This window comes from Mauremys reevesii, linkage group 1 (assembly GCF_016161935.1).
Source record: "Mauremys reevesii isolate NIE-2019 linkage group 1, ASM1616193v1, whole genome shotgun sequence".
Taxonomy (NCBI): domain Eukaryota; kingdom Metazoa; phylum Chordata; order Testudines; family Geoemydidae; genus Mauremys; species Mauremys reevesii.
Window position 1 is genome coordinate 281,080,944 of NC_052623.1, and position 15,565 is coordinate 281,096,508.

At 38.8% G+C, this 15,565-nt stretch overlaps 1 protein-coding gene across 1 annotated transcript in view; it reads left to right on the forward strand.

Moving 5' to 3' along the window:
• The first annotated feature begins 505 nt into the window (after positions 1-505).
• DCN (decorin) overlaps positions 506-15,565 on the forward strand; it is a 44,478-nt gene continuing 29,418 nt past the window's right edge. Inside the window, exons 1-2 of the mRNA XM_039508327.1 lie at positions 506-755; positions 4,361-4,598. Coding sequence (XP_039364261.1) covers positions 4,397-4,598 — 202 coding nt within the window. The 5' untranslated portion in view covers positions 506-755; positions 4,361-4,396. The remainder of the gene's footprint in view (positions 756-4,360; positions 4,599-15,565) is intronic.

The window sequence follows — 15,565 nt, forward strand, 5'->3', positions numbered from 1 at the left end:
TTATATGAAACATTTCTGACCACAAATGTTAAAATCATTCCACTAATTAAAACAATAAGCAACAAGCTTTTCATAAAATGTATGGAATTATATTCTTTAGCTAAACTACTTGGTTCATGCAATGGCTTTAACATTTGCAGAGGCAGGTTAGCATTTGTATAACTAGTTTAACTTAAGGCTATTCAAACTTTTTCTCTGCTGCTAATCTACATTTTGACTAACTCCAAGATTAATTTTTCCTTGAGTTATACAGACTATAAACAAGAAAAATAGCCAAACTATTTTTTCCAGTAAAGTCAATGATTCAGATAAGCATGGTTAAAACAGAAGGAAAAAAAAACTCTGGTAAATATATGTTTTAGGGAAGTTAAGAAAATAAGTAAGATGAATTACAATCGAGCTTCTGTGTTGTACTGTACAAGCAGTTTGGGATCCTAAACAGATGAAAAAGAAATAAAGCAAATGAGAAAAAAAAAGGGGGCTGATAAAGATTTTGGCTACAATACAGGAGACATATCATTACCATATGATCTAATGTGGGTGTCAGCCTGGATTGTGTTCATTGAGGGAAACCTTATTTTTTAACTGTGCTGTGGAATAGAAGCAGGAGGGTTTTCCACCAAGTGACAAGTCACTGAGCAGTAACCTACCCCCTCCTCCTTTCCACACCTGCAAGTCCTTTGCCGGGGCTGAATATTTAGTTTAATTACATCTCAGCTTTGAGAGCTCCTCTTGCAAATCCCTGGATTAAAAAGGTATGGTTTTCAATCATTGTCCTGAACTATGCTTCAGACTAATAAAACTTCAGTCAAGTTTAGAGCAAAAATGGTTGCATTTTACTGGGAGAAGCAAGAAAAATCCTACTAAATGTTTAGCAATGTTAATGTTGTACCCTGAACTTGTGTTGTTTGAGAACATGAGAAGCAGAATATGTTCTCAAGGACTGAGTACGTTTCCTATTGTTCATTTGATTGTTGCTGTCTTTTGTTTTGATGTGTAGAAGTAATGCTAAATTCTTTTTTTCTTACTGTGAACTTTGGCAGCAGTATATTCTGTGTTTGTAGTCATATATTGAGAGTATATGATATAGTGTGTGCAGGGGGGGCAAGTGTATGAGTAGTTACATTTCTGGTTGCAAAAGACTGAGTGAAATTTTGCAGTCTCTCTTTCCAGGCATTTTAAACATTAGTCGGAATATTTTCAGCTTCAGAACAATGTGATGTACAGTTATACAGACTTGATGAATGTCCTTATAAAATGACCTTACTTTTCCTTATTAGAAAGTGATATGTTAACATATATAAACAATGGACTACACCTCTTAGAGAAGGTGGCTCTGAAAGAATGAGTTCAAAAACAAAATTCCTACAGAGCTGGAACTCCTGTCAGTGGACATTCAGGCTCTCTTTAAAATCCCAACTACTGTGTTTTCACACCTATTGTTTAGTATACAGAATAGGTAAGACACGTGGTCCGGGAATTTTTTTTTCCATTGTACATTTCATTCAAGTAAAATTTTGTGATATTATAAGAAACACTTCTGACAGAAAGTGGTAATTTTTTCATTAGTTTTAATGCAGGGTAACAAGACAGCTACCAATACAGTGGTTTCTGGTGACGTGAAATGATGTAGCTTTTGCGGAAAAGTCTTCCTCATTGTGTGCATATAATTAATGCAAACGTAAACAGTTTTGTGCTCTAAACCCAAATACCACATCGCAAACCATTATGAATTCAATTCAATCTATCTTTCAATCTTCCTTTCTAATGAAGTGTGAACATTTATTAATAGGACAATTTTCTTTTATATGATTTTTAAATGGTGGTTGTTTTGTTTATATATATATATATATATAAAAAAAATCGGAAGATATATATTATATTCCTATCTTCCGATTATTTTTCATTAATATGATTTTCCCCCACTGAGTCCTTAATGCAATATATATTATCTAAGCCCCATAACATCCATTATGGCCCTAACCCTGCAGTTCTCACTCATGCAAGACTCCCATTGAACTCATTAGGAGTCTTGGCTGTGTAGTGATTACAGGATAAGGCCCTATGACAGTATTTAGCTGATATATGTCATCAGTATATATTAATGTGCACAAGTAAAATATGAAAAGTGCCTCTGTGTTGCTGTCTGACAATTTATTTCCAGTAGAGGATCCTGACTCTGCTTTCTTTGAAACTACTGGATGTTTTACCTCTGGGATCAATGGGAACAGGATCAAAATATTAATGGGTCAAAACCAGTTTATTTTATACCCAGGAGAACCTCTTTAAAATAGCCATAGAATGCCAGTATCATGGCATTTCTCTTGTGTATCTGATTCACATGGCATATCAAAGTGAATGGAAATTCAGAACATTTGTTTTTGCTCTGCTAATATTTCTGTTTACAATACAATATGCTATGATAAATGGCAAGAAATTGGACTTTAATTCCTTATGCCAAGATACAGAATATTTTTGGAAACTGTATTGTCATTTTACTACTCTCCACTCCAAAATTATAAATGTGTTGAATTAGATGAAGTAGTACTAAGAAAATGATCATGGATTAATGCCACTTTGTTATATTTTTCTTACTTTCTCTCATACTTATAATTGTGCAGGCTCATCACACATAGTACTCCTTAAACCTGGAATACCCGCTATGGGGATAAATTGGATTACTAGTGATGGCATGCTACAGAATCTATAGGAAAGGAAAATGCTTCTAATTAAAAGCCATATTGCAATATACATAATCACACTGAATAATACCTTTCTCCAGGTGAATCCTAAATCCCACTGAAGACAAAGGGATTATTTACAGAGTAAAATATCCTCACTCATATTTGATAGTATCACAATCTGGTCATAGAATGGCTAAATTAGAGAGGCCTTAGTTATATTTTTAAAATATTAGCATATTTTGTATGGCAGACTTGTCATCTGCTTAAGAAAAAGGGTAAAATATTTTGTGATGTTGCATTCTGGGAGTTACACTATGCAAATTATGTAACAGAGGCATAGAGCTAGATACATTCAAATCCATCTTGCCTTAGACTACCACCAGCTATCTAATAGTACCGTAATTTGAAGTTCTAATATTCTGAAGAGAGGCCTCTATATACAGGGCATAGTTTCTAGTTAATTCATTTCAGAAATGATTTTTTGTATTGCTGATTTACTGATTTAAACAATTAAATGAACACTTATTTTTTGTATATAGTTATAACTATACCTGGGACTACATTTACTAATGTAAGAAAAGGCTCCTAATGTGTCAACAAAAATTCCCTTCTTCCTTCATTAGAAGGCTATCACTAGTAATAGTTGAGTTCTTAGGTCCCATGAGGGATTTTTCAAGATAACTTTCTCTGTATATTGCATACGATGAAAAGAGAAACTATTCCAGGGTTAACTAATTTGTAATCACCTATCATAAAATATGAAAATTACTCTTAATATATTTCCCTCAACACTGAACAATGCGTGCCATATATTCTAGAACTTGCAGAAATTAACTTAGGGCCCAGTCCTAAAACCAGTCCTAGCTTTCCTCATTGAGTCCAATGGGACTACTCACATGAGCAAAGTTGCTCCTGTGGGAAAAAAAGTTTGCAGGATCAGGCCCCTAAGTCTCATTAGAAAATGTGCTGACAAAAAATAAGCATGAGTTCAAATGCTTACGCAGTGAAAAGCAAAAGATTTTTTTTTACACTATATAGTTATAAAATAACATACCCTAAGCCAAATAATTGGAAAGGAGGCCAAGAAGAAACCAACATGAAATGAAGCTTCATAATATTCTTTAAACTGGGAAATAAATATAACTTAAGCAGCTAAAAGTTTTTTGCCCAATCTCTAGATCTTGCTCCATTTCCCAATCAGCCTCGGTGGGCTATAATTTAAAACACATACAATAGGCTGGCTCTTAAAAAAAATTACAAGACATGAAACATGCATTATGGTGGATTTGAGAATCTGAGGTTCATCCCCAAAGGAACAAACTCATAGCTAACAACTGCTAGTGAAAGCACACACGCAAACTGCTATGGTGGCTAAGTACCGACAAATGGAAAACGTGGCTTATTGTGTTGACTGTTTTGTTTAATAATGTTGACAACTCTTCCTGTTCCTAATAAATACAAACAGATGTAGTTACAATTACCCTAAACCTCCTCTGTAAAAAGTGTTTTTGACAAGTATTTAACATTCTCCGACCCATGTAATATAAATGGCCTATCTGTAATGAACAGTCACAAATTTATGTAATTGGTAGACATGCTGTGTATCTCCTTAGGAAAGGAGCTTTGCAGAAATGATAGAATGCTACCGTTCTTTAAACCTTTGATTTGACTCCTAGGTTCACTGGTTCTGTTCTGAGTAGATGAAGTAAACCATGAAGGTGGCTGTCTTCTTCCTCCTGCTTCTGCCAGTATGCTGGGCCAAACCATTCCACCAAAAAGGCTTATTTGAGTTTATGCTAGAAGACGAAGCATCTGGTTTTCTTCCGACAGACAGTCCTGACATACCCCTACCCGGAGCAGTATGTCCATTCCGCTGTCAGTGCCATCTTCGGGTTGTTCAGTGTTCAGATTTAGGTAAGCTGTGAAGTAGCATCACAGAGAATCTGTCTGTTTGTTTTATAGCTAACTGTTTGCAGTTACTTTAGATGGATGGCATAACTAGTGAGTCCTGCCACACTATAATTTGGTTGTTGTTGAAGATTTGCTTTATACAAAACACTTTGCTAAGGTTGTTGTTAACTAGAATTAACTTTATGAAGAGATCTATAAAGCCTAGGCAAGCTGGGGATTTGTGGTGATGACCAGTTAAAGGTTTGTGCTGTATATATATTTTCTTGCAAAACCACAACCTCTGCAAGCAAAATCACTTTTCAAGGCTCTATAATTTATGTATCTCACATGAATCCAATGGGGTTAGATGGTAGAGATGGGAACATCTTAAAAGGCTCTAAATTTTATAGGCCAGATTTTGCTATCCTTACTCACACAGAGAAACCATCCTATTTATGTTTATATGCAACAGGTGTAGGTATATTAGAATACTTTTGTCTGTTGGCTTTATTGTGTGGATGGCTGGGTGGTGTTGGTGGCTTGTGACATACAGGAGGTCATACTAGATGATCTGGTTGTATGTTCTGGCCTTATACTCAATGATTCTATGATGATTCAATGATATCAATGGGAACGTTTGCGTAGTAAAGGTTTTACTCAATATGTCCAAAACCGGACCCTTAATTAGACTGGAGGTAGTTACTTGGACAAAAAAGTTCAAACATTTCAAAACATCAAAAAACTTCTAGAGCCATTTATAAAACATTCGGCTACAAAATTATTCAGGTCTAGATTGTGATACCTTACTTACAATAAGTAGCACCTTTAATGGCACTATTTATGGAGTAACTTCAATGGGACTACACATAGCTTATTATTCAATGTGAGTAAAGGTATCACAATTTGGGCCTCAAAGGAAATGAAAAGTTGTTTTCTCCAAGACAATTGGTTAGTTTATTGAGTTAATAATGATTTGATCAAACTCAATAAAGTAATAAGAAACACTTTGAAGACAACCAACAACTCAGCTATTTCAATGTATTGGTATGTTTTTATTGCTTTTCTATACTGCAGCTTTGTTCTTTAAAATTATCAATCATTTGTAGTACGGCAGTGCACAAAGTCACCACTCAGGATTGGGGCCTCATTGTGTTGAGCATTGCACAAAGGTCAAAGAAAAGACAGTCCCTTCCCTGGAGAGCTTTGTGAATTATTGAGCATGTCACATAATTATGAAACAGTGACAGTTTGGCAAAAAAACAGTAAAGAGAAAAATTCTCCAGCCTAAGTTGCAGATGTGAGCACAGACTTACAACCATCAGCATGTGCACCTCCCAGAGTACTGATCCCAGCAGAAAAGTCCTAGCACCAAGACAATAGTATAAAAAGCACTTGCTAATTTGGATGTTTCATGTGCCATGAAGTCCTAAGGTTTCTCTACTGTTGTAAAACGGGTTAATATGAAGCTTGAATTTAGGGAATTTTGGGAGCTGTGATCTCCCTCAACCTCTTCCTGCTCCATCTTACAAGGAGTCCAGGGATCTGCAGGAGGTTGGAGTCATTCACTCATAGGACCATGTCTGCACTTGTTCTGATTTCCTACTGTCCCCTCAGCTTACTGCCTGGTGATGCGGCTTCAACAGAACTGTGGCACCAGGAGTCCCCTGAAACATAGCTGCTCCTGCATCCTGTTTTTCTCCCACCCAACCCCAGCAGATTCCATGCTATTAAGGGGTCTGAGTGGGAAAGGCAATATAGTGCCTGGACACATTTCTTTTCCTAGATAATCTCAGCAGGACTGATGGCAGAAGATGTGCATCCCATCCCAGCTTGCAGCCCACATAGTGTAGATCCTGGGAAGGGTGAGACTGTGCTCTTGAGGTGGCTGACCCAACAATACACAACATATTAGTTGAGAGGGAGGGGAGATGTTCACAGAGGGGTCCCTCTATGTGCAGAACATGGAGACAAAATCTGGCCCATTTTAGAGTTTAGATATTTAAGGATACGCATCTCAAATAACGGAAGCACATCCACATCCAGGGCTGGAAACATACCAGTGTCCAGTAAGTGCTGGCACAGCTGATGGGTAGCTGCAAAGGAGCTGTATGCAGCTCTCCAATCCTATTGTCCCATCTCTGTCCCAAGTGTATTTTACAGCAGTCTCAGCCTCATCTTATAACAGCCCTTTAGGGTAGGGGAATCACTGAGCTTCATGTGCACTGGCCATATCCTCTCCAGCTCCCTATGCTGCGGGAAAGAGTAAGGTGCCACAGTATCTGGGAAGCCAGTTGTATGCTAACTAAGGAGTCACCCATACTGAGAATCTGCCCTCAAACTGCTCATTTATCTGGCCTCTAATCTGTTCTCAGTCAACCAAGCCAATCAGCAGCTGCCAGATGAATTGGGTTCATGCAAACATTGAATGGAATTGAGGTCAGAGAAATAACACATTGAAAAATCCACACTGAAACAATAAAACCCAACAATGAAAAATCCACCTCCACCCTAATCACTGTCAAAGAGCGATAGTACTTATATAACTCTAGGCTTTTTACCTCGTCAAATAAATTACATTATTATCACATTTAATCATTTTCTCCAAAGGGAGTTTATATAGAATGGCCACAAACAGTAATAGGATCTTTGGAAGAATATATTAAGAATTAACCAGTTCCACCCTTGCCCACAGGGAAAGAGAATGTCTGGTTCACATATACAACTAAATATTTGTCATGAAAGGAGAGCCATTAGAGAGCTCCAGACTTGATTCATCCAGAGCTGGTGCAGACCAGTGCACAAGCAGCCCTGCTGAGGAACGTCTGCCCAGTATGGGAGTCACAGAGGGACAAAGCATTCACAATCCTTGCTCCACCAGGAGATCTAAAGTTTGCTGTGGGGAGAGCAGCAGTAGGTGCTTGGGGATGAACTGATTTGCTGGACAGCCTCCATTGGAAGGCTCCTGTGGAACCTTGGACAGAATTTAACTCTTCCCCCTCCCTCCTCACTGACAGAACTTCTGAGGATTAGCAAAGTAAATGCTCCTGCCAGAGAATGAATCTGCACCTGCTGGGACAAGCCTTACAACTTGCAAACCTCTGCCACAACAGGGGTTAAACAATCCCACCATCTGGATTAGAATATTGTTTTACACCTAAGGAGCATTTATAAGGGAGCTATCTGAGCTTGATTTATACCATATGGCATCCAGAGACCAACTCTGTCCTTTTTCCCAGTACACTTTGTGTCTACAGCTGGGCACATTTAAAACAAAAACATCCAAATTAAATAAATAAATACAACAAAAACAGGCATGGTGTTCCAATAACAGTCATGTCAGCTGTATTGTTGTATTTAAAAAAAAAAAAAAGAGACCCGTTCACGCCCTCCTAAATCGATCCCCAGGAATTGATTTGTTCTGCCTCGGAGCCAAAAGATGAACTGTAAACTGTAAGGAAGTAGCTAACTTTCCAAACTCAAAAATGGAGATGAGAAATGCACATCCATTTGTGACAAATGGCACATCAAGAGTGTGGCCCAATTAACAATTACCCAAATGCAACATGCCCCAGGGCTTTGAGCAGACAAGACCATTTTGGTATCTCATTATATAGGCTCTATACGCTCCAGAACCTGCCTTCTCTTGTCAAAAAGCAACCACAGTGTTGCATGTTATAATCATCTTTGTCGCAATGTGTTGCATTCTATAAAACCTAGTCAACCTTTCCCCAGAGAATAGAGTCACCTTCACAATTAGCATTTAATCAGCGAGAGAGGATTACAACAGGGCCTGCTCTTGACCACAGCCTGCTCTGTAGGTATTAGTGTGCGTGTATGTATACGTGTATATAGATATAGGGAAGACATGCCTTCATCTATCCCTTTCTCCATCTGGCCACTGACTAATACAAGATCTGGCCAGGGGGCCATTTAGAGTCTCACTCCCCAGAAGCTGCTGCAAGAGGAGTTCCTCCTAGGGCTCTCTAGTAGGCAAGGTGGTGCACATGCTTATATTGCCCTCTCAGCAGGTACAGTATGGTCCACTAGCCCTTTCATAGGGGGACAGGGCCATGGGCCTGCATCATCTCTGCCCATGTCTTGTGCCCAGGTGATACATGAATGGAGCAGTTCTTGCATCCTGAGAAGTACAGAAAATGCACTTGTTCCCAGCTGCCGCACAGGGCACAAAGTTGCTCCTTGAGCCCTCTCTCAGGCACACCAATGGAGAAAATCTAGCCCTGAAATGAAGATGATGTACAAGGAATGAATGCATAGTCAGTGGTTAAAACACAGGAAAGCCTGCAAATCAGATCTGGGATCTACTTCCAGCTCAGATTGTAGTGTTTCCTTGTGTGCATCACTTAACCTTCCTGGGCCTCAGTTTCTCCATTTGTAAAGTGGAGATAATACCTGCCTCAAAAAGGTGTGTGTTGTAAGGCTTAATTCCTCAGTGTGTCAAAGACTCTCTAAGATCACTGGATGAAAAGCTCACAGAAGTATAATTAGTGTTGTATTTAAAAAAAAACAAAAACTTGATACAGTTTCTCTCATAGAAATATATTAACTATTTGACCTTCAATTCTGTACCATGGAGCCCTGACACAAATTAATTTGTCTGCTTGTTTCAAGTCTTTCAGCAACACCTAACAGTCCATTCTATACTCATGGCTCAATGTGGGAATATTTACTCTGCTACAAAGGCTTCCAGCTGCATTGGCATGGATCTTGATTCAGACTTCTGTTTTCACTATAAAATCTGTCATGAGGAATGATATCACCTTCCTTGGTGTTGAGCCGGAATCTGCTGTAATGGGAGAAATATTCAAATAGTCTTTAGGTGCCTCAAATCAAACAACTGCCACATTTACAGAATATTTCTAACTTGAAAAAGTTGTTTTCAAAGTCCAGATTTAGTTTGACTAGTTTAGGAGAAAATAAATAGGGTCATTTTCTGCCATGTATATTTAGATTGAAAATCTCTACCTCTGTGCTTGAATTTTGACCTTCATTTCAGTAAAAGACTATTTCAAGACAAATACATAACCTGAATTTTTCACTGGGCTTTTAAATGGCATGCACACAAAACGTATATGCATACATATTCAGATAATGAGATTTAAAAAAAAATTATAGCCATTTTATTTGTCTTCTAGCTTTTGAATCTTTAGGATATGCTTCTTTCCTGTTTTCAAGATTTCTTCTGGCAACAATAAGAGCTAGAAACTTACTCGTACTTTAAAATAAAAGCTGAAATTCTCATGCAATCCCTTGATTCCAGAAGCCAGGGTTTTAAGAAAAATAACAAATATGGAGAGACTCACAATAAGATCATGAGATTTGGCAGCACTCCCAAGTAGTGATTTAATTGCTATCTAAATAGGTCTTTGGAACAGACCACGAATGGTAGTGGTGGATTCATCATCTCCTGAGGTCTTCCTATCAAGACTAGATACCCTTTTGGAAGATATGTTTTTGTCAAACAAAAGTTATTGGGGCTCAATACAGGGATAAATGGATGAATTTTAATGGCCTGTAACATATTGGAGTTCAGACTAGATGAGCTAATGGTCCAATTTCCTTCCTCTCCACCCGCAACTTTAAACTCTATGGATCTATGAATATGGTCTTGCAGAGATCTGTTGAACAATTGCAGAGAGATTCAGTGGATGATGAGAATTCACTGGAAAATGTGATCATTTCATATTTGTACAGCATGACTGTGGCACCACCAGCTGATCAGCACGTATCTTGCAGTAAATATACCATGGATTATATTATTTGTGGTGAAACCTATTGTAGATCTCTATGATCTAACAGTTTTTATGCATGTCTTGGTTTTGAATAAACAGAACACAGAACTCCGAACATTCTAAAAAGTTTCTGAAGTCTAGAATCCATGAAATTCTAAAACTTCCTTGAAAGTTGTCAGGAAAAATTGCTAGTGTTGGGCAAAAGTAAATTACGTCCACATTGCAGTAAACATTATTATCAGCAATGTCAATGTAGTTACAAAGTAGGTCTCGTATAGCAGACATACTTGATTTGCTAATGTTCCGATTATCCTGTTGATAAGCTTCTGCTTGAGAATTACTCTCTTTAAGAGCTAATTTTGTGTTAATTTTCCTGTTCAGAAATGAGATTTGCCATTTATTTGCATTTCCTGTGTCATATATGTGATTCCTGAGTTTTCTGTTTCAAGTTGGAAAAGCATATTTGAAAAAAGTTCAATGAGTGAAAAAGAGTGAAATCCCCACTCTATTGAAGTCAATGACAAAAAATCCCATTGACTTCAATGGAAGTCAGGATTTGACTTTTCCAAATTTAGCTGGCAGTTTTCTGGATCATGCTATATTAAGGATATGTTTATAAAAATGTATATCAGTTTAAGAAATGTTTAATAGATATTTTAATGAAAGGTTAATCAATTGTTATAGAATCCAACAGGACAAGTTTCTTATAGCCATGATTTAGCCATCAATAAAATACTCTACTAATAGTCTCATAACCAGCTATAATGCACACTGCTCATGTGTGTAATATCTTACTGCATCTAGTAATCATTTATTAACCATTTATAAACTATATGTACTCAACATGAAGCATATCTGTGTCTAGACTGTACTGCGTAATGGCCTCCAAAGACTCCAAACCAATACTTTGAAATAGTCAAAGAGAAGCTACATTCAGCGTATCCATCTCAGTTTTTACACTGAACCCAATGCAAGCCAGGATGGGATTTTTAAAGTTTAGAGTCTTATTCTGGACCCACTGAAGTCAATGAGAAAACACTCATTGATTTCAATGATGCCAGATGAAGTCTTTAGGGAGTACTGGGTACTCACACAGATCCTAGGTCAGCAAGGTACTTAAACTGCGTAAGGTTGAGCACCAGATAAGTACTGCTTTGAAGGGAAACTCCCCACTCACAGTATCTTCAAAAGCTGATTGAACAAAGATGTTCCAAGCCAGATATTTTGATGACAGTTTATTGGCTCACTGTATCCATTTAGGTGTTTCCCAGAAAAGATCTTCGGGGCGCCTGCAGCAGCAGAACCAGGAAAAGACTACTCTAGACTAGGGATTCTCAAACTGTGGGTCAGAACCCCAAAGTGGTTTGCAACTCCATTTTAATGAGGCCACCAGAGCTGGTGTTACACTTGCTGGGATCTGGGACTGAAGTCCAAGCTGCACTGCCTGGGTCTGAAGCCAAAGCTTGAGCTGGCAGCGGGGCTCAGATTACAGGCCTCCTGCCTGGGTCTGAAGCCCTTGGGCTTTGGTTTTAACCCCACCACCCCACCCCCAGGGTGGTGGGGCTCAAGTTTTGGCTGTGGGTCCCCGCACCTGGGGTGACCAGGCTTGAGCAGGCTCAGGCTTCCGTCCCCCCTCTTGGGGTCAGGTAGTAATGTTTGTTGTCAGAAGTGGGTTGGGCTGCAATAAAGTTCTCTAGACCCACTGTTGCTCTATATGTCAGTTACTTTATTCAGAGATCCGATATGCTCATGCCCACCAAGTGTTCACAGGGAAGTGGCTCAAAAGAGGGTAAGCAGGTAGTAGAGAAAAGCTGTCTGTGTTTCATTACATCTGGTTTTGCCTTTTTCTGTAACAAAGTTCTCCAATAGTACAATGTCTGATTAGGCAGTTTTACCAATAAATACTTTACTGTACACTCCATTTTTTTTTAATTTAGCATTTTCTGTGCTTGATGAGCTTGGCCTTGCAAACAGTGTTAAGAAAGGACAAAATCGCAGCTCTCTCCAATTGCATCATATTTAAAGTTTTGTCCATTCAGTGCACTGTATGCAACAGAACATGAGACCAGATTAGATGGAGTTGTTCTGCCTTGATTGGATAGACAGAGAGGAGAGAAATTAAAACACAGAATCCAGAATACAAGGAAATCGTCTCATTTCAAGACAAATCATGGAGACTATATCATAGAGACCCAACCCTGAGTCTTGTAGAGCCTGAGGCAGAATCCTACATGCACGCATTGAATGGAGAAGGCACCTGGGAGAAAACTGTGTAGCTGACTGTTTACTGTTAGATTGGATCAGTTTGGGTTGCTTTGATTTTGCTAATGAACTCTAATGAGTGGATGCTGTCAGTTTCATTCCAATAAGAAGCAGAGCCCCATGGCCTATAAGTAAAATGGGAAATTTACCAAAAGACATGGAGTGTGAAAACTGAAAGCTCTTAACAGAAAGAGAATCATTGGCATTTACATGCTAAATAGCTACTGGCTGCTTCCATATAATCTCTAAATGTGTGTGTATCAGGGCCAGCTCCAGGCACCAGCCCCGCAAGCAGGTGCTTGGGGCAGCAAACGAAGAGGGGCGGCATGTCCAGCTCTCCGGCAGCAATTCGACAGCAGGTCCCTCACTCCCTCTTGGAGCGAAGGACCAGCCGCCGAATTCTGAAGCAGTGGCAGTAGAGCTGATCGGGATCGTGGCTTTTTTTTTTTTTTTTTGCTGCTTGGGGCGGCAAAAACCCTGGAGCCGATGTGTATTATAGCACTTACCACCAGCCAATCCGAGAGCCAACTTTTGCAACTCCCTGAGTTGTGGGAGTCAAGAATAACCTCACTTTTCACATTAAATGTGCTTGACTGTTGTCATTGTAATGATAGCCGAGAATATAGACGTTAAACACGGGGGCAGAAATCTTAGCAAAGTATTTTTTTCCTAAGAGTTAAATTTTATTCATGGTCCCCACTATTCTAGGACTGAACTTTAAGGCCTTGGAAATTAATGACTTGCAGTCCCTCAATTTCTGGAACAACTTCCGGAGAGTTCACAGAAGTGCCATGGAGGAGTGTTACATGGATTTGTGCCACATCAAGTTCCTCCCAGCTGCCTGTAGATAAACTAGGTCCTTTGAGGATTAGCTCTAGCTAAAAGGAGGGGCATGCCAGGCAGCATGTTAGTGGACTAAGCAGAGGACTGAGCTTTGTTAGCTGTGATGCCAACTTTATTAGCTTAGTCAAGTCATTTAGCTTTTTCTGCCTTAGTTCCCCCCCACCCTAAAATAGGGATAATCAGATCTACTCATCTATCTCCTAGGGGTTTTGTGATGATTATTCATAATCAGTTAATGTGTGTAAAGTGATAAGATGTAGCGCCACAGAGGGACAATAAAAGAAAGAAAGATGAGAATGTTGCCAGCAAAAGGGACAAAGGCAGCAAAGAGAAACTGATCACAGCACATAAGAGAGAGAAAGGGGTGGGTAATATAAAATGGTATGACTAGGAAAGGAGAGGAGATGCTGCTTTTCAAAGGAAGATGATGAGAGAAAGGAGAATAAAACAAGAAACCCAACAGAAAGAAAGAAAGAAAGAAAAAGAAAGAATGAATGGTCTGGAGATGTACAAAACAGGACAGAGATAAGAAGGGAGAGGGGATAAGGAAATGGAAAACAGGAATAACCAAGAAACAACTTTCTGGTTACTGAGTTACATTTCCCAGAACCCCTGTAGCTACAGAGTCCCAAGAGGATCATACCAATGTAAGGATGATCCTCCAGCAGCAAAGAACACCACATCTTGGGGAAATGACCCATCAATGGCTATTTTGAACATTTTCTCTGATATATATAATATATCAGAGAAAAACAACAACAGCTAATCTGGAGATCTATCATTAAATAGCTTAAAAAAATAAGCCTAACAACATGCACAAAACCCTCCAGCAGAAAATGGGAGGCTCTTAGTGGCCACTTACACCCCCACTTTATTTGGAAAACTGTCTTTTGATATTTAGGAAAGTGTTGGTAAATATGCCAATATTCCAGCACAGCAGTTTGCTTCCATTTTCCTTGGATTAGAATGGGCTGGTGATACCCCAGGGATCCTTCCCATTTTATGAACAATGGCCAAGTTAAGTTTGGGAGCCCCTAAAAACCTTACCAATGACATGCCACAATACTCCCCCACCCAGTCATAAAACTGGTCCTGTGCAGAGGAGCATGATCATAGCGGACAAAAGTCAGTTTGATAGAAAGCAGAGAAGAACTTAAAAAGTTTATTCATGCCTGCCCCAAAATAATGATGACGACTCTGGCAGAGCCTGTAGTAAAAGTTGCAAAACAGTTTACAGTAATCTGTTTCCAGATGCTTAAAACAAGAGCTAAGAAAATATTGGGAAATATTGTCCCAGCTATTCATTCAAATTTTAATTTCAGTTTGGCAGTGCTCACATCCCAAACACTGGAGTGCTCATGCTTCACTAATGTAAATACTTGTGAGAAGGGTATTTTTACCTTTGACAAATGAATATTCTCAGAAATGATATAAACTGTATAAACAGTTGTCAAACTCAAAATGCACAGTCCTACTTAGTTACAGGAATCCTGGGATATCTTTTCCTGTGTGGATAATTTAGATCTCTAGCTACCACCAACTACAACAAAAGGAGGAGTCATAGCTCAGTGGTTTGAACATTTGGCTGGTTAAACTCAGGGTTGTGAGTTCAATCCTTGAGAGGACCACTGAGGGATCTCGGGCAAAAATTAGTACTTGGTCCTGCTAGTGAAAGTAGGGAGCTAGACTTGATGACCTTGCAAGGTCCCTTCCAGTTTTATGAGATAAAAAAATTAATGGAAATATCCTATTATTTAAGTATCATCAGCTTTTGCACATTTAACATGAGTCTTATGATATTCAACTTTTCACTTAAAGCCCCAGCTCCTGGAAACACATGATTTAATGAAATCTAAGATTCTCATGTAAAGTAAATTTCTAGCTATCTTGGCTCTGGAGAAAACTTGAAAAACGTGACCCAACTGAGACCCTACAGGATCAAAAGACAAGAAAAATACCTCAAACTTTTTTTCTGGCAGTCTTATGATTTTTAATTTTAAGCAAATCTCATGTCTTTTGAATACTGCAGCTGGCAATAGTGGAAGTGTGACTACCGTAATTACAATTAAATATACATTCTGAAATGCATACCATGTTGGTTAGTTAACTATCAGAGAAAAAGGTCGCTTCATACAG